Here is a 19,406-nt window from a genome sequence, read left to right on the forward strand (position 1 = left end):
GTTAAAGTACAGACTTTTATAGAACGAAAATTTTGTGTCAAGTCTTTAAAAGCACTGTTCATTTAAGAGTGGCTACATATCTGAACTAAAGCAGCATTTGTAACAAAATACTGAAAAAATAACCTCTGATGTGGACTGTGGGCTATTTTTTATATTTGTATAAAAAGAAGAAAATGAAGGGCTCACACACTTTCAAGCAACACAGTACTTCTAAATTCTAATGAAATGAATGAAAACATATTGCAAAATAATAATAATATATTTTACTTAATGAATTTAAAGGAATATTTCACTCAAAATTATAATTACCTGCTTCACACTTTACAAGGCTAAATTATAATCCTATGTGTAATCACTACCTGCAGTGTCAATGTGGGCGTTTTCAAAGGCCCATGCTTTCTCTCCCACATTCCCGATGTCTATGTTAGCTTAACTGGTGAATCTACATTTGCTTAAAGTATGAATTTAGTGTGCTGTGCAGTGGACTGGTGTTTAGTAAAGGGTGGATTCCAGTCTTGTTGTTAAGATAGACCTTGACAAATGTATATGGGAAAGATGAATCAAACAGTTTCCAAAATTCATATTAAAAAAATTCCACATTCTTTAAAATGCATTTTAAAAGCCAGATTACAGCTTGTGCAGAATAAAAAGATTGATTTCATTGTGATAGTTGAAAGTGGTTTAAGACTTTCAATGCAGAAAAAAGATTAACACTTTAAATATAAATTGATTCTGAAATACTCTATAAAAATGCTCAGACTAATCTAATATTTAGAAAAGGTAGAGTTGCACTATTTGCACTATTTTTCTTGTAAATTTTACAGTACTCTTTCAAAATGAACCTGTTTTCAAACAAGACATAACACTAAACCCAAAAAAAGGCAATCTCATACTTTTTTTAATTATGATAGCACATTTCACAGCTCTTTAGTTTACAGAAACCAAATCCACTGATTACTCAGCAGTCTTACAATATCTTAAGTTCTCTGTCAAAATTAATTTAGTGTGTGAGCATTAATATGTTGCAGAACACTGCACAGGTAAAGAAAAAGATCTTTTTCAAATAAATTTAGGCTTCGGCAAGTTCAAAATGAATAGCAGTGAAAACAAATATCTCTTCTGTATCAAAGGAACATTCTTTATATTGGAAAAGCAAATTACAGCTGTGAAAAATGATACTTCACTGCCTGTGGCCTACTTCTTAGTGTTGTGGTTCTGGGACAGACCTTTTTCAAAATATACCCGGATAGAGCATGACAAAGATTGGCATATATTATTTATCATCCACTGTTTGCTGTTCCCAGCTATTTGAAATATGATGCCCTGTCCATATTCCCTGGCCTTTTTGACACTTCATTAAAGACCTTGACAGTGGCCTCCAGAAGTGTCCAATTTGATGAAACCTAATGGATTACAGTATTTTAATTTGAAAAGCCCCAGACGTTGTCAGCCTATCCTAATCTGCTTCAATTAAGAAACAGCTTTTAAGAAAATCTCTGACATTTGAGTCTGGGTACTAGCCAATGACTTTGAACGATAAATAGGCTAAAACCTTCAAAAGCATACATCTTTTCCTCTTGTAATTTGTCTCAAATACTGATAAGAGGATTAGACAGGTGTACTTTGGTGGACCACCCTGAATCTGTCAATAAAAGACATACATTAATACTCAGAAAAACCACTGGAAAAAAAAATTTAATTATATTAACAGGAGACAGAATTTCAGAACATATGACATCCAATTAAAGCAACAAGTGTTAATTAAAGACCAATTTAAATCCTGACCTTTGCAATTATTATGGAGACTGCAAATATTTTTCTGAAATTTTTCACAACAAAAAAACTAAATCATTAGTGACGTAAGAATTACAATTTGATGCATATGTTTAAATCACAGGTGTTTTATCATTAGCATAAACAAACATGAATAAATGCCATCAAATCTGTTTTGACTCAGTGATCAAAGTTGTGGAATCGGCCTCCTACACACTGCTGTCTGAGATTCTAAACTTAGCACAATAACTTGAAAACATACATACAGTAATATATATTTTTTTATCTTTTAAGAACATGAAATATGTATATGAATAATTCAGAAAACATAATAATTTAGGAGTTTAATAAAAATGAAACATTCTTGAATCCCCTTCTGCAACCTTGCTTACAATGTGTTTTATTTATTTTGTGTGCCATCTGGTGCATTTATCTGTTGAGTGCATTGCCTGTTCATGAACATGTGTAGTCACTTTAAATTACAATCTGAATGCAGTCTTCCTTTGTCAGATAACACTATATGTATTAAGATGTACAACTGTAGACTGTTTCGATGTTATTTTTAATTTTAAATTTGTTGCAAATGGAAAACATACTTAAGCACAGTGTAAAAGTGTTGCTCTTGTCTGCACATAGACATAGTCATACCTACAGGCTCCAAGGTATTGATTATTATCCTGCAGGGAAAAGTTAAGCACGGCAGATGGCCCACAGCTGTTGTTGGTGTTTACACACAAGTTTGTATGTAACAGATTCAGCAAAAATATAGAACTAAATGCATGTCTGCCCTTTTTTCTCCCTTTCTAATGTTGATAAAATATTTAATTTTAAACATTGAAAGCTTTGATTGTGAATGGATGCATAGCATCACAGAAGTGTGCACAGCAGGAATTTTTAGAAGTTAGGTACTGGGTAATTCCAAAGCCTAAAACCTCTTGTTAGTTTAAAGAGATTACTACACAGGCAATGCTCGCTCCTCACTGAACAATTCTGGTATTTCACTGGTAGTGTAATACTAGTATTATTTGTGACAATTAGCTTTAATGTTACTGCTTTACTGTATATGTCAGAGAGAATGCTCTCATAACAACATGCTAAATACTGCTACTCTAGTGAATATTTGGTCAAAACAAACACGATTAATTTACATAAAGTAAAAATTATAATATTGCTGATTTAAGCTACTTACTATACATTCTTCTTCTTACTTTCTTAAACAGTCATTTACTTAGCAAACAGTAAAATGGCTCCAGCAATTCACATTACATGAAATTGTTCACTGTGAATGACAGCTGCCAGCCAGTGTTGAAGCAAAGAACAAAAACTAGATGTCTGCAAATACCATAACTTTTAAATAGAATAGCAATAAACTACAGAACTGGTTGGAAGCCTAAATTTGCATAGTTAGCAGTGAAGCGCCAAAAGCAAAGAGAGATGCAAAAATTTACAAGCATGACAGGTCCCCATAAATATGCAGTGCTTCACTGTTCAGGGATCACAATATGAGACTCACTTGTACGGTTCTTGGTTACCTAAAAGGATATGTGCCCCTAGTTACAACTATCCTGCTGACACAATATCTGGAAGTTAGGATCAATTTAAAATAAAACTGTGCTATTATTCGGGTGTGCTATACAGCCAAAATTAATTTGGTTTTCAATAATGGAAATTATCTGATAAAAAATATAAAGCATCTTTCACACATAAGCTTAATTAGAAGGAATACTGCAAAGCCTAAACTTTTATAATAAAAAGCAAAAATGTAAAAATAAAACAAATACCCTGCAAATGTTTCACTAAATCAGAATTTATATCAATGAACTGTACAAGTATGGGATAACATTTCTGTGAATAGTCAGTAACATCCACAGAAAATTTTAAATGACTAAGTAAGGCACATGAGCGATTATAATAAAGAGATATTTCCAAGGAGCAGATCTAAAATGCTACAGAAAAGTGCAGTGAGGCTTTCTACATTTACACAAGGGAAAAAAGAAAATCAAAGCCATTATCAATCTGTTGGTGCGTTTTTAGGTGTCGAAGAATGTTGCTTCATTACTCTGGGTTATATAACTTTAAAACACCTTAGTTAAAGAAAAATTGTATTCATATTGAAAGAAAGAGGTCACTTTCCTTCCAAGAATCAGCATGAGTCAAGATTTATTTCCTTGACTTTTTGCTAAATTCCAAATGTAAACAGAAAAGTTCTACACTTGTTACATTGTCATATTTTAGTTGGAAGTTGACCTATCAATTTGAAAGAATATTAAAATATGTTTGTGTTTTCCAGCCATTTTAATAAATGCAAATGCCTCAATGGCATTACAAGTATAAGTTAACAATATTACAAAAACACACACATAGATAGATAGATAGATAGATAGATAGATAGATAGATAGATAGATAGATAGATACTGAAAAAACACTTTACTTCAGTGCACAGTGTTTATTTAAACAAATTAATTGCAAGATGTCTATTTATTTTTAAAAAAAACTACAAAATGTACATTTTACAGACAAAGATAATAGCTGAAATAGTAGAGCTACTCCCTAAGTGACCAAATTCTCAGATGTATAAATTAAATTAAAAAAAAAAAAAAAAAAAACAATTAAAAGGTTCAGATGAAGGTTATTTTTGAAAAGATTCAAGACCATCTTCTCCTCATTAACATTTTCAAGGTTTATTCAAAGACATTATCACACCTATTATTTAATCTTTCTAATGAGTCTTCATATATAAATTAACATTGTTTAATTCATTGAATTCTAATTAAGTTGGTACATTTTAAATTTGAAAATTTAGCTTATTTATGTTAGAACTTATAATTGCTAATTAAAAGTTTTACTTTCTATAAAATATATAATCATATTCCCAAAGAGCACAATGTGATACTCATAATTTAAGTAGTATTACAGAGACATGGATGCACAATCAACTAAAGAAAGAAAGAAAACAATGTTAGCAAAATAGTGGGAAATGTGGTTTCCTTGACGTTTTGGTAAATTCTAATTGCAAAGTGAAAGGAATTGCACGTGTTACAGAAAATATTTTAGTTGGAAATGGACACATCAATTTGACAGAATATTAAAATATTTTTTCTAACAACTTTACAAACATTGCAAAATGTTTCAATGGAATTGTAAGTGTAAGTAAATAACATAACAAAAACCAGGCAGGCAGGCAGGCAGGTAGGTAGGTAGGTGGGTAGGTAGATAGATGTGCTACCACCTAGATGTACCTATACCACCCTGAATTAAAAAAATATATATATTCTCTATACTATGGCTATCAAAATACACTTCTGTAACAAAGACTGAAAAACTACTATCCTATAATTCAATTTTCAGAATGTTGCTCACAGAGCACAAAAGCCTGTTTCAGTTATTAAATACAGAGAATTCATGGGTTAACCACCTTGGGAATGGATTTGCTTATTCACACATCAAGAAAATCTTGTAGTTTTCTAGCTCTAAACCTTTCCCACACATGTCCTCGATTTGGCTACTTACTGCTAAATTGTTGAACTAACTACCATGTGTGAACAAACGTAAAAAAGAAATACACAAATGCATAAATAGTTTTGTCTTTCTGTCAGAAAAGTCTGGAAGACTCACTTGGTACAGGCCACTGTTCAATAGACACAACTCTGCCTGGTACAATCTACTGTGTTTTGCTCTCAGTGATCAATACCAGAAATATTCCTTGAGGAACCTTCAGTATTCTATTAGCTTTGACTTGTGTGCAAATTCAAATGTCCTAAAACATAAGCATTGCTTAACTGACTAGGTCACCACAGTCTTTCTCTATAAGACAACAGAGGCATCTATTTACATTGTGAGCTGTCTGCTCCCAACAGTGAATCTTCACAAGCTGTAGATACTTAACCAACAAAGCATGCCACTACTAATTGATTCATGTGTTCCCACACTGAAATATTCTCCCATTGCTACTATGGTTTTCTTGCTTTTTTTGAGGTATACTGCTGAACTATCTGTTGCTTCTGTGCAAAACTGGATTGCTCCTGGAAATTTTCTACCAGATGGTACCTGGATATAACATATTGTATATACACATACATACAAACAACCAATATATAAAAACAGATTCTAGCTCTGTTTGCAAGTAAGACTACATATCCTTAGTACTGTATGACAGGGGCGACATAAATACGCAGGAATGAAATGTTTTAATTGGCAGACTTCCTTATTTACCTTGGTATATTTTATTAAAGCAAGAATATTAAACAAAGATAAAAAGCAAAGGTGGGAAAAGTCAACTTATCATTTAGAGGATCTGTTTCAAACATTTTTAAAATATGGCAAAATCTAATTAATAAAATTTTAGAATAAGCATTTCTATCGGGGAAAAGGACATTCTCCCTTCTTTGTTGTTTTTAAAGATATGCTCTAGCTGTTGGCTCTCTCTCTCTTAGGTGGGGGGTTGAATTCTTATTGGTTAAGTTTGACTTGATTGTATGTAGTGTTATCTTCTTCATTGTATAAGTTAGACTTAATCATATGGAATGTTATTTTCTTCAAATAAACTTCAAATAACGCAATGATATAATTATACAAGTTTAGTGACTTTAACGTTTGATCTTCTTTATAATAACCATCATAACACATTACTGATAATTCATGATTAAAAAAATGCCAATATGACAGTTGTGCAAAAAAAAAAATAATATGAAGTATGCTCAGTGTCTTAAATAATCACATTACTTACCACCATGCATTGAGCTTTAATTTTTCTTCTGTGTCATGGAGCACCTGCTGAATGTCCATTTCCCCAAATACACCAGTGAGGGAGATGTCTGTAGGACAATTACCCTGCAAATTGTCCCCTGGCCACTCCATGTTAGATGTCTGGAGAATATCCCAATATGGCAGATACAGAAGAAAGAAAACATATTGTTTACATTACATCACATATTAATGTAGGTAAACTATTAAGTAATCTCTATAGTCTGTAAATACAGAGTGTCTTGCAAATGCATTCAGGCCTTTTAGATGTTTTCAAAATTTTCCTGGAGTACAAACAATGTTCCAGTGTTATTTGTATGGTATTCTTACATGTGCAAGCAATAAAAATTAAAGACAAAAAATTGCCTTGTCAGGAAATATCAAAGAAGTCAAAAACTGAAATGTTCTGCTTGCATAAATAGTCATATCCCCAATACCCTAACCTCTGGGCTTTCTGCCTATGCACTATATAAATCAATGACAAATTTTATAAATAATAAAGAAATCCAGTATGTTTGGGAAAAACATTGTCAATCAGAAAGAAATGTATAAAAGTTAAGACCTAAGAAATCGGATATGAAGGGATGCACATCTCAGGAAAGAGGTACACAATGGTTTTAAACTGTTTGGGCTATTCCCTGAGAACAATTGGCTAATATTTAGGAAGTGGATGCTGTATTGCACAGAAAGTTCATAGAAGAGTATGTTCATCAAAACGTATCACTTTTATTGACAAGAACTTATATGAACAAGAACGTAGTATTTAAGTAAGAATGAAACTTGTGGAGAAACCCATTGAGTGGGCAACAGTCAACTAGAAAGACCCATCAAATTCACTGCCTGAGTAAAATAAAGGTGCTTCTGTTGCATTTGACTAAATGATTACCGGTAAGTTGAAAAAATAAGCCCTTAATTAAAAAGAATCAAGTAAAAATACATGAGAAGCTGCCCACAGAATGCAGGAGAACAAACCAGCTAAGTTCTGAGAAACGGTCTTGTGATCAAAAAATAAGGTCAAGAGTTTGCAGTTTTACCAAAACCTAATGTGTTTTGTGTGTAGCATACCTAACACTACTCATGATCTTAGCTCAGTTAACCAAAGAAATTAATTATGGCGTTAGTAGCATTGTAACATTGGGGTGCTTCTGGAAATAATGATTCTTATAAGCACTGAATGATATCAAGAAAATATGTTAAACAGAAAATTTGCAAACATCACCCCTAACCAACGTATAGACAACTTACTCAAAACACTTAAAGCTGTTAATGCTGAGAATGTTCAACAAATATTGGTGTGGTATCTGAATAACTATATAACTAGTGTAGGAAACTTATGTTAGAAGCCACAGAGAAACACTCTGAAGAAAATACAGAATTTAGCAGCTGAAATTAAGGTTAAGGTGCACCAGTTAACTGCATCAACTTTATCAAGGGTGTTGTACAGGTCTGGGTTTGCGGTTGTAAGTGCCATAAAGGAATGACAGCAGTCTTGGCTAGGATGGAGAATTATGCCCTTCCTTCCTTAATATCAAACCCTGACCTGTACTAATGGGATTGTGAGAAATCATTTACAATTTTCTATATTTAACTCTTTTTTTGTAACCACTCCCTAGGAAATGCTACATAGCTACTTTTCCGTATTTCATACTTACCTGCCTCTCCACTGAAGTCAGCAGTTATTCAAAGGTTTTCTTGGAAATTAAATAAAATTAAACCTGTGCTGTGCCTGGCTAGTGTGTTTCAATTCAGGGAAAAATTGCTATAGAGTTAATGTATGAGACATTTTAAGAACCCAATACTATTATTTACTTATTTCTATTCAAATACTTATTAACTTTACCTGGTACTGGGGCTGTCAGGTTGCTCTTCACATCTTTATTAATAGGCTCATGGTCATCTACAGTGGGAAGAGGTGGACAAAGGGGACAAGGAGAAGAAGCCTATTCTGTAAAGCTTGCTGTGATACTCGATACACCTGATATAAAATAATCTCCAGTTATGACACTCATTGGTAGCAGTTTGCTAATTTAATCTTCCACTGATGATGTAAGCAACCAGGACTCATCAAACCTGATAATGGATTTTCACTCCTTAAATACAACTGCAAATGGACCGTCATGTTTTTCAGTTAACATAATCGATCAAAGACAAGGTGTGAAGAGCCAGGAGCAATAGCTCTATGAATGGACCTCATTGTTGTACTTATTGGTTGACTGACCGCATTCTGCCTGCATTGCAGCACATGTTGTGTCAGTAGATGTATGCCCTATTTGTTAAAGGTCTGTTTCCTAGACTTCAGACCACCATTAGCTAGATGCTTTTATAAAAAAGGTCCATTTTTGCTATATTCATGGAACTCTCCCACAGTATAAGGTTTCTATTCTGAATAACCCATGCCAGATCATCTGGTACACACTATGAAGTCACATTCAAAAATACTAAAATTATATGTGCACTGAATTGTGTACAAAAACCCCAGAACACAGCATTGTCTGCATATACTGTACCATTGTTGATTATTAGGAAGGACAGGGAGTTAAGGCAAATGTAGCTATTGTAATCAACCCAGAGCTCTATGCATTCTATTTCATCTAATGTATATGATACATTCTTGCTAAATAAAATCTACTAAACCTGTCTGAAAGATCTTATAAAAAGCTAACCTTCTTACCATAACTGGAAATTATGAAAATTACTCATTTAATAATATATACGGAAAGCATTAAATTAATTCAAAACTGTGCACCCAGACCTACTGTACATTAAAAAGTCAGTATCATAGTCTGTTATGATGTAAACAACAAAATGTGCACATTCATTACAATTCAATAGCTATAATTTATCAATATACAATGGAAAAAATATCCCTGCCTTTGAAGCAAACTATATGAAAAGCATGAAAAGTGAGACTGAACTTGTCCTGGTATAATACACAGGTGTAAATTTAAAATAATGTTAAAATATCAGTCAGGAGTGGCACATTACCACATTGGTCAGTGCTGTTGTTTCAAGAACGCAGTGTTCTATGTTCAATTCCCATGCATGACTGTTGTCCGTGTTGTGTATACAAGTCCATGTCTACATTTGTTTTCCTTTCACATCTCCAAAGTCCTGCAGATTTGGTTAATTCCCATGTTTGTTTATGAAAAGGCCAAGCAAAAGACTGCTACATTACACAGAGCTGCCTGGATAAACTTTAATATGACCCTGAATTGGATAAAGTGGATCTGAAAATGGCTTACTGATTGAAATAACTGAAATTTTGCTTAGCACGTACAGGAACCATATTACCATAACAGGAACCATAACAGGAATTATACCAAACATGTACAAGAGTACAGCATCACAGGAATGAATTATTATTTTATTCAGCACTTTTTCACCTCCACCAATTGGTTATTTTTCAAAAAACATTTGTCCTCCCATCTATTTAATGAATACAATTTTAGATCTATTAGAAATGTATGTTGTTTGGCCTCTGAAAGCAAGAATTTTTTTGTGATAACGGTAAGGCTAAAAAGGCAATTGGTGTTTACAGATTATCAAAATTCATGTTTCACATGCTTCCTGGTGTTCTTTTTTAATTATATTGTGCCGAACTGCAAAGTAAGTTGAAAGATAAATGGCAAAAAACAAAATTGCAGTAAATTAAATGAGAGGTATTATAAAGTTGTCCAACATTATGAAGCTGGATGATTAAATTCAGAAACTGGGGTACAGCTTATGTACCACTAAAACTAGTAGATAAAGTGCTGGCAGTTTTCCTTTATATAAACAAAAAAAGTATAACATTTTATAAAGTAAACAAGCACCAACAGTGTAACAAAAAATGTCACTTACTTCTAAAGGATATAAAAGTACAGTGGTCTGTAATAACAAGCAGTATAATTGTAAAATGCATTATAAGGAATTGTAGAATGCTTCTTATATTAAAAAAAAACCACAAACGATAGTGTGAACAAGTACCCACTGCAGTGGGGTGGATAGGTATATTTAAGATAGATAGATAGATAGATAGATAGATAGATAGATAGATAGATAGATAGATAGATAGATAGATAGATAGATAGATAGATATTGTCATTGTCACTTTTACAAAGGAACAACGAAATTGAAGGTGCAGTCGACTCAGTGTGAGGCATAAGAGTTAAAAAGATAAGAGAGAAAATAATAACAAACTGAATAGCAATAAAAGTACTTTACGAAATATACAAACTGCACTTGTTATATATACAAATTGCAATGGTTGACTTAAGGTCTATATTGCACATTGGGAGAATGATATGGAGCAGTTTTATTCTGAGTTCAGGGCCATGATCGCTTTTGGATAAAAGCTGTTTTTAAGGCGGTTTGTCCTGGTTTTCATTGCTCTATATCTCTTGCCTGATGGCAAAAGCTGGAAGAGGAAGTAACCGGGATGTGATGAATCCTATGAAATGTCTATTGCTTTTTTGCAGCATCAGGAGGTGTAGATTTGTTCCTAAGTGGGGAGGGTACAACCAATTGTTCTGTCTGCTGTCCTGATGACCCTGTGGAGCACTTTCCTTTCTGAGGAAGTGCACCTGCCGTACCACACACACAGTCCGTACATGACCACACTCTTGATGAACAGTGATAAAAGGCAAGGAGCAAATATTTGGGGAGATGGTTCTTTCTGAGGATTCTCAGGAAATACAGTCTCTGCTGAGCCTTCTTCAGCAGGTCCTTGGTGTTGGTGCTCCAGGTCAGGTCATCCTCCAGCTCAATGCCCAGAAACATGAACACCGGGACCCTCTCCACACAGGAGAAAGTCAATAACAAGCTTCTTCATTTTTGTGGTGTTCAGGAGCAGGTTATTGACTCTGCACCACTCTGACAGCCGCTCCACCTCATCCCTGTATGCCAGCTCACCCTCCTTGCCCGAGATGAGTCCGACCACTGTCGTGTCATCCGTGAACTTTATGATCTTGTTGCTATGGTGAGTGGGGACACAGTCATATATGTAGAAGGTGTAGAGGAACGGGCTGAGCACACAACACTGCACCTAGTGAGGCTGAGAACAGTGGAGGTGTGGGGACCAAGCCTGACCCTCTGGGAGCGACCAGACAGGAAGTCCAATATCCAACTGCACGTGAGTGACAGAAGTCCCAGATCTACCAGTTTGGACACCAGTCGTTGTAGGAGGACAGTGTTAAATGCCGAGCTGAAGTCCACAAAGAGCAGTCTGGCATAACTCCCCTGCTGCTCCAGGTGGATCAGGGCAGCATGAAGGGCTATGGCCACAGCCTCCTCCGCGGATCTCTTTGCTTTGTAAGCAAAGCATCGTTAAAAGATTTCATGCTGAGGTGAACAAAGCCTATCACACTGATGTGCTTTTTGGATTAAGATGCTAATATGTTTAACATGGCTATCTTCTCTGAAGATATAGACAGACTTGAACGTCAGAAGTTTGTTACCTTGTGAAACTCCATACAACTTAGTTTCCAGGAATATTCATCACAACATTTATGAAGCCAAAGACAAACAAAAAATATTATGAAGGTGTCTGGGAGGTGAGCCACCATGATAATCAGGTTTTGGCAATGGAATGCCAAGAAATGATCTTTGTAAAATTGGGATTAAGGAAAACACAAAGTACGGCAATTCCATAGACTTTATTAAGAAGCTGTGGCCAGCTGTATTTCCTGGTATAGGAAATGTGTACGATGTGAAGAAGAATTGATTGATAGACATTATAAATCAGTTAATTAATTATCAGTGTTGCTTTTAGCAATGGCAGTAATTCATTAATAAATAGTAACACTCCCTCCTGAGGACGTCAAATTAATGTAGCGTGCATGAGAGTTTTAACTTCTGCCAACTCAAGGATCTCTGTTTCACCTTCCAGCTGGGATGTCAGAAATATGAAGAGATCTACACAATTTATGAATGACGATCATAAATCGTTTAAAGTCTACATTAAATAAATTTTGCTTTCACTGTTGTGGTCTAAATGTGGTAGACTATTTTTCAATAAATAACCGAAACATGCCTGCTGCAATAAATAAAACCAAAAAATTTATAACTTAAGGATGACAGAAGATAGATATATGCAATTGTTTACAGTATAATATATATATATATATATATATATATATATATATATATATATATATATATATATATTGTGGTCTCCGGCCGGGACGCCCAGGAGGACCAGAGGAGAGATTGTGCCTCCTCCAGACCGCGGCGTCCGTCCTGGTTATGTTGGGGGCCACGGGTAGAGGGCTTGGAAGCCCAACCCTGTAGGGGCCCGTGGCCACCGCCAGGCGCCCAGGTGCCTGAGGAACCCTGGAGCCCAGCACTTCCGCCACACCAGGAAGTGCTGGGGGGAAGACGACAGGGGACACCCGGACGGCTTCTGGGTGCGCAGCCGGCACTTCCGCCACACTGGGGTGTGGCTAGGACTGATTGCCGGGAAGCAGCTGGAGCCCATCCGGGTTCCTATAAAAGGGGCCGCCTCCCTCCAGTCATTGGCAGAAGTCGGGTGGAAGAGGACGGAGCTGGAGTGGGGACTGGAGGCGGCCAGGAGAGAAAGGCACATTGACTGTGAGGCCTGGACTTGGGGGAATTGGTGCTGGAGGCACTGGGGTTGTGAGTACACGAAAAAACTGTAAATATTAGTGTAAATAAAGAGTGTGTGGTGATGAACAACATGTCTGCCTGTCTGTGTCCGGGCCAGCATCCACAATATATATATAGTCATTTGAGCACAAGTGGGGAGTAGTTTAGGGGCTCAGGTGATGGTAATAACCTGCCAAACCAGGGACTGGTGCTGTGGTCTAAAGCCTTCTCTCTTCCTCCCTCTGCAGAATGAAAGCCTAACTGCCAGTTCAATGCTGACATCACTTCCAGTGTCTGCCCTCCTGGACCCTACTATTCATGTCCAAGAACTACATAATCAAGATGGCTACCATCCTACTTCAGTTCTGTCTTTAACTCTGAGTCCAGATGTCTCCACATATTGATTGAGTGCTGTCAAATAATATACAAAGTTCACCCAGGGTGGTGCTCCCCAACTCTTTAACTTTGTTTTGTTTCCTCTGTACAAAATGTACTGTATATACATTGTCATGCATGAGCATGTCTGAGTCATCTTCAGGACTCTGGATGGCCAAACAGTTCCACCCAGAGCTAAGAAGGGGCGCCAACATTAATGCATTCTTCCTCTCTATTAACAGTCCTAAAGCTTCAAGACCAGGGGCCTCATGTATAAATGGTGCGTACACACAGAAATGTTGCGTACGAACGTTTCCATGTTCAAATCGTGGTGTATAAAATCTAAACTTGGCGTAAAGCCACGCACATTTCCACAGTAGCTCATATCCTGTCATACGCAAGTTCTCCTCTCGGTTTTACAGATTGCCGTCACCCAACGTCAAAGCAATGCTACTGTTCCTGTGTGGTTTATCTTTCTTTTTCAGATCCACAACCCTGACGCAGCTTTATAAATATACTGAAATTAACCGCATATTGTTTATTAGTTTAATGCATCTGATTGTAATTAACCTGTAACAATATAATGGTCCACAGAATGGTCAAACTATTCTAAATATAATAACCGCTTTAGCGTTGTTACTCTCACTGCACCTTCTTCTTCTTCTTTTAGCTGCTCCCGTTACGGGTTGCCACAGCGGATCATCTTTTTCCATATTACTCTCACTGCAACACTTGGAGCAGCTGGTCCGAAAGAGAATTATCGGTATACAGCATCAAGCACACGCTGCCTCAGCCATGCTTCCGATTTGAACTGCTCTCACAAGGCAAACGCTTCAAACCTTTCCTGTACATACCTCGCGGTTCAGAAACAGTTTCATCCCAAGAGCTCTAAATGCACTCTATCAGTCCATCAACTGCTCATTGTAGAACTGTTTGTTCTTATAAGTACAATTACCTCACTGTAAACTTGCGATACAGTTATAACATTGCACAACCTGAGCCACATTATAAAGCGCATATTAACATATGATGACGATATCATTTTTAAGATGAAATGCAGCAAAATATGTTGATTATATTATAAAAACTAGCAAAATATCCATTGCCATGGTGAAGTACTGACTTAAAATTTTTATTAAGAAGAAAATTAAACCTTTTTAAACTGAGGGAAAATATACCAATAATTATTTGTTAAGGATCTCTTTGTATACCACATTTTGAGTTTGGCCCTCCGGTTGTAATATGACCAAGCTGTGCACTGAGCTTGCTCTTGAGAATTCAACGTACAGTTGGCCATATGAACAGTAATCTTGTTTCAGATCTCACAGCTTGGATTGCTGCTGTCATAATCGGTTTGAGTTTCATGGTTTGTTTCAATGACGACAGTATTTGCAGGACTTGTGTTGAAGTGACATTCGGCATCTGTCAAGCGTTGTGCGCATACAACCGGTTTCATCGATAACTTCACATCCAGCTTTTGAGAGTTTAAACATTCATAAACATCAAAGTGCTCACTACTGAAATCGTCACCTGTGAGTCTAAGATGTTTAAGAGGCACTGGCAGTTGTCAAAAGGTGTAAAATATTTGGCCATTTCGGTACACTTGAAAGCGACAACCGAACAATTCAGCGGCAGCCATCAACTCACATGCAAAACCATAGGTGAAGGGCTTAAGCATTTCACTCTTATAGTGATCCTGTGTAGTATAATTATCTCCTGTACCATCTTCAGTCCACACCTTGAACCTGTCCCAGTCATTCAATACATAAGACACAATGTTCCTCCAGATATCAAGAGTGAGCCTGATATGGCCGTGCAATATGTAACACAGAGAATGGAAAAGGTAGGTGCCATCTCCGGGCATGGAAACCACTCGGTAAGTGACAGTTCTTTGATCAATGGTGATCACCTCAAGAGACATGATAAAGTGTGTACGGTTGGAATGATAAAGGAAATGGGTACCTGAACAATGTAAAGTAAGTCTAAAATACCTAAACAATAACTATAATCGTAATAAACGAACAATAGAACAGTGGAGAAGCCGTGGATTAAATAAAAAGGCTGTAGTTATCAGCAAGGAGACGTGAATCCCATGGCGAAGCAAGGACGGGAATGTAGAGACCGGAGCAACGGATAGCCTTATATAGGCAGGCAGCCAACAACGTGGGAGGCGTTGGGATGGGGTCCCAACGCCGCTTCCCACAGTGACCGAGCTGCAGGCTATTGACGTATATATGTACGTAAGTAGGATTCAGTTAGCGTTGGGAACCCGTGTACCAAATTTCTTGAAGATGGGCCCATAAGTAACAAAAGTTCAATATGGCGGCCAACAGTGGCATCATACTACCGAAATAAGTATGTACATTGGTTTCGGTTAGCGCAGGGAAGCCGCCTACCAAATTTCGTGAAGAAGGGGCCATAAATAACAAAGTTCAACATGGCGGACGTTGTCGACCGTTATGACCGTTACGCATAGAATTTCGGAATGAAACCTGCTTAACGTTTGTAAGTAAGCTGTAAGGAATGAGCCTGCCAAATTTCAGCCTTCTACCTACATGGGAAGTTGGAGAATTAGTGACATTGGAAAGTTCAATATGGCAGCCGACAGTGGCATCATATTTTTTTTTCCTCTGTACCCTAATAAGCTTTCATATGATACTCAGACGGTGGGCTACGACTCGCCGTTTAACGGCGACTTAGATATGTGACTTCTTTTTATATCGGGCACTGTGCGACTTTTTGAACTTGAGCTTTCGAGTTTCTCCGACACGCTATGTCACGCGATCGGCTTCCTTTTCTTCTTTATACCACTGTTTAAACCAACAAATAGTACGCTTTTCCTTGCCTCCACTTCGTATTCGCTGATATTTTTCTATTTTTCCTCGTTTTGCCATTGTCTTTTCACAGAACATTGAGCTTAAGTGCTATTTATATTGATTTACATATTCAAAGAGGCGTAATTCTGGGAGGAGTTGGGGTGGGACAGCAGGCACGTGCACGTGCGTTACTTTTCATCCTGATCGAGATTTATGTAGCGGAAGAACGTGGAAGTTTGCGTACGCACAGATTCCTGCATCTGGATTTTTCTGTTCGTACGCACATTCCCGCTTTTGTGCTTACACCATGTTATAGTGTGAATTCTACGCACGCCATTATACATGAGGCCCCAGAAGAGCACTGAGGTCACTTTTGCATCCTACATCCAGCCCAACCCCTTCCAGAACCATCATGTAAAAGGACCACAACTACATGAAGTAGTTGTTCAGTCCAGAACAGGAGACATACCTGACCACTAGGCACTCTCTTCCCTTACTTAAATTCAGCCTTCATTGTTCATTTTGCTATCTTTAACTTTCAGCTTTAATGAAAGTGGTTGATCCAGAAATTTTTTCTGTTGAATCCTTGTCCTCTTTCTACAAGATGTATGGTCGAAGGACAGTAATAAACAACACAAAACATACAATTACTAAAGCTTAGTTGAACCTTTTGCTCTCCTATAGAAAAAGTTACATAACCTACTGTATGAATTCTCAAGTTTTAGTTCACGTAATCAAAATGGATTCATTCTTTACCTATAAAGGTTTCTGGTGCCTACACCATGAAGGAAGAATAGATTTGCTCACAATTAGTTCATACTGATTTACTCCACATCAAACTACCCACCCAGTTTGTGTGTGTTAGATGATGCTCTGAACTTCCTACTGAATTTAGGCAGAGAAACCCATAACAACTAAAAACTTATCCTTCACATATGGTATTTGTTTTCAGTTATAGTGAAACCAAACCCAAACCACATTAGCTGGGGTATCCTAAGTTATAATTAGTAGTTCTTGGAATCAGAATAGGTGTATACCTTGCTCCTTCTTTGTCGGCTTTCTCCAAATACAAGTAAATACTTTGAGCATACCTTTCTTTCTTTGTTCAGCACCTTTTCTAGTTCTTCACCTTGGATGCACCTTTTGGTTGCAGGTGGTACTGCAGTTTTCTCTTCGAGTTTTACACACAGAGTACTCTTTTGGCTAGCATAAAGTTTACATCTGCTTTCTAGTTGGTAATCAGTCAACCCTCATGTTTAGTAAGACGAACGCTTTTATGTGTGGCTTTGCTCTTACTTGTGCACTTGCTATTCCTTAGGAAGGTTTGGACTCATAGCACCTTGTCTAATCCCAACAGAGACAAGTCTTCCACTCTTCCCGTCCAGCACCAGGTTACTCATCAAAGTAAATGGGGTTACTGTAGCCTTTGTTACAGCTACACCCTAAGCCAACAGAATGCCTGCTATAGATGGTAGAAATTACAGCCAGGCTGAGAGTAGTGTGTGTATGGAGACAGTACAGATCCAGTGCTGGCAATGGTTGTCAAGGAAGGAGTACATGTTTTGCCAATGGTCTCTTAGGATCACATAAGCCCACCTTTTTGCTTGATAATTAGCACAATATTTTGTCAATCAATATTGTCCATTGTCAAATATGGCCCTTTGTTTGCTAAGTAAGTTTTAGATGGTGCATCAGAAAGACATCTGCAGCTGTCACTTTAGCTGTGAATGATAATTTTATCAGATAAGGCGCAGCGGCACTTTGGACAGAAAACTGGTACTCTTTCTGGCATTAAGAGTACCTATGGTTTGCTTTTTAGCAAAGCATTATGTGCCAAATCATAGGAAAATTGGTAACGCCATTCTGTCCTATACTGGTCTGCATAATTTCTCTCCACCAACTAAAAGATGTCACAGGGTGTATTCTCCCAATGTGAATTCATCATACCCAAGGGCCTTTATTAAAAGGTTTCTAAATTATGGTGACTATCATAAAGTTTCCCAGGAAGTTATGAAAGTCCACAAAATATACTTTAAAGGTTATCAAATTCATTTGTCTACCAACATTAGCCAAGCAATGTCGCAATGTCTCTCATAAGGAAAAGAGCTTGGGTTTAAGACTTTTTTTTGTAATTGCCTTGACTCAATTTATCTCAGGATTCTGACTAATACTCTATGAGGACCCAAGGAAAGCTCTGGTAGTTAGCATTGAACAATATCAAAACTGCAAACTGCAAATCATTAATCTATCCATCACCCCAATTACAAAAGAGCATTTTTTCAGGTAACACTTAGGGTTTCTTGTAAAGTATATTAATCTGAAATTTGAACTGCTTATCAAAATTGGGAAAAACTGATGACAAAGAGGTATATTTACTGAAGAGATGGACAGAAACAAATATGAAAACGTGTTGGGTCCGCAGTCAGAAAATTCATGCTTAACTAAAAGAAACTGAATGTGTGGTTTGATGTGGTGATGCAAAATGGCGACATACAAATGCATTTGTAGTGCTTTTATTTTCAAGCGTCGCATATTCTTTAACGTAATGACACAATACATTTTAAAAGTCTTTTTTTCACCTTCACAACAACATCAAAATGTACGGCAGTGTATTTGAGCCACTGAGAAAAAAATTAGGGTCACAGTGAAAATGTCTTTTTGTGACTAAAGTAGAAATTTTGGATTTAATCTCACAATGTCCTCTTTAATCTCATAATATATTCTATCATTAAAGCAGACTGTCGTAAAGTCATCTTAAAACCGACCTAGTTGTCAATCAGTACCTACTTCTGGGGCTTCCTCCTGCATTGACAGCCATGGCAGGCAACAATCGCCATATAGAACTCATGTATGAAATTCCAGCTCTCTGCACATTTAGAATCCTTATACAGTGGAACCTCGGTTCACGAACATCTCAGTAAACCTACAAATCGGTTTACGACCAAAAAGTTCACCAAACGTTTGCCTCGGTTCACGACCACACACTCGGTATACGAACAAGCCAGTTTCCGTTTCGGTTTGTACATGTTCAGTCTCTCCCTGTGCATTTCCTGTGCAGCGAGCGAGCAAGAGAGAGAGAGCGTGACACACACAGAGGTACGCGAGAGACACACGCA

At 37.0% G+C, this 19,406-nt stretch overlaps 1 protein-coding gene across 2 annotated transcripts in view; it reads right to left on the reverse strand.

Annotated features, from left to right (window-relative positions):
* The window catches only part of kiaa0825 (KIAA0825 ortholog), a 409,330-nt gene that overhangs the window by 357,578 nt on the left and 32,346 nt on the right, over positions 1 to 19,406 (reverse strand). The window contains exons 1-2 of one of the 2 annotated variants that reach the window (XM_039759352.1): positions 8,358 to 8,425; positions 6,501 to 6,640 (exon numbers count right to left, since the gene is read on the reverse strand). In XM_039759352.1, coding sequence (XP_039615286.1) covers positions 6,501 to 6,631 — 131 coding nt within the window. In that variant the 5' untranslated portion in view covers positions 6,632 to 6,640; positions 8,358 to 8,425. Of the gene's footprint in view, positions 1 to 6,500; positions 6,641 to 8,357; positions 8,426 to 19,406 lie in introns of those variants that run through there. The other variant, XM_039759351.1, reaches the window with a different exon arrangement.

The sequence above is a fragment of the Polypterus senegalus genome, chromosome 7 (genome assembly GCF_016835505.1).
Source record: "Polypterus senegalus isolate Bchr_013 chromosome 7, ASM1683550v1, whole genome shotgun sequence".
Classification (NCBI taxonomy): Eukaryota; Metazoa; Chordata; class Cladistia; order Polypteriformes; family Polypteridae; genus Polypterus; species Polypterus senegalus.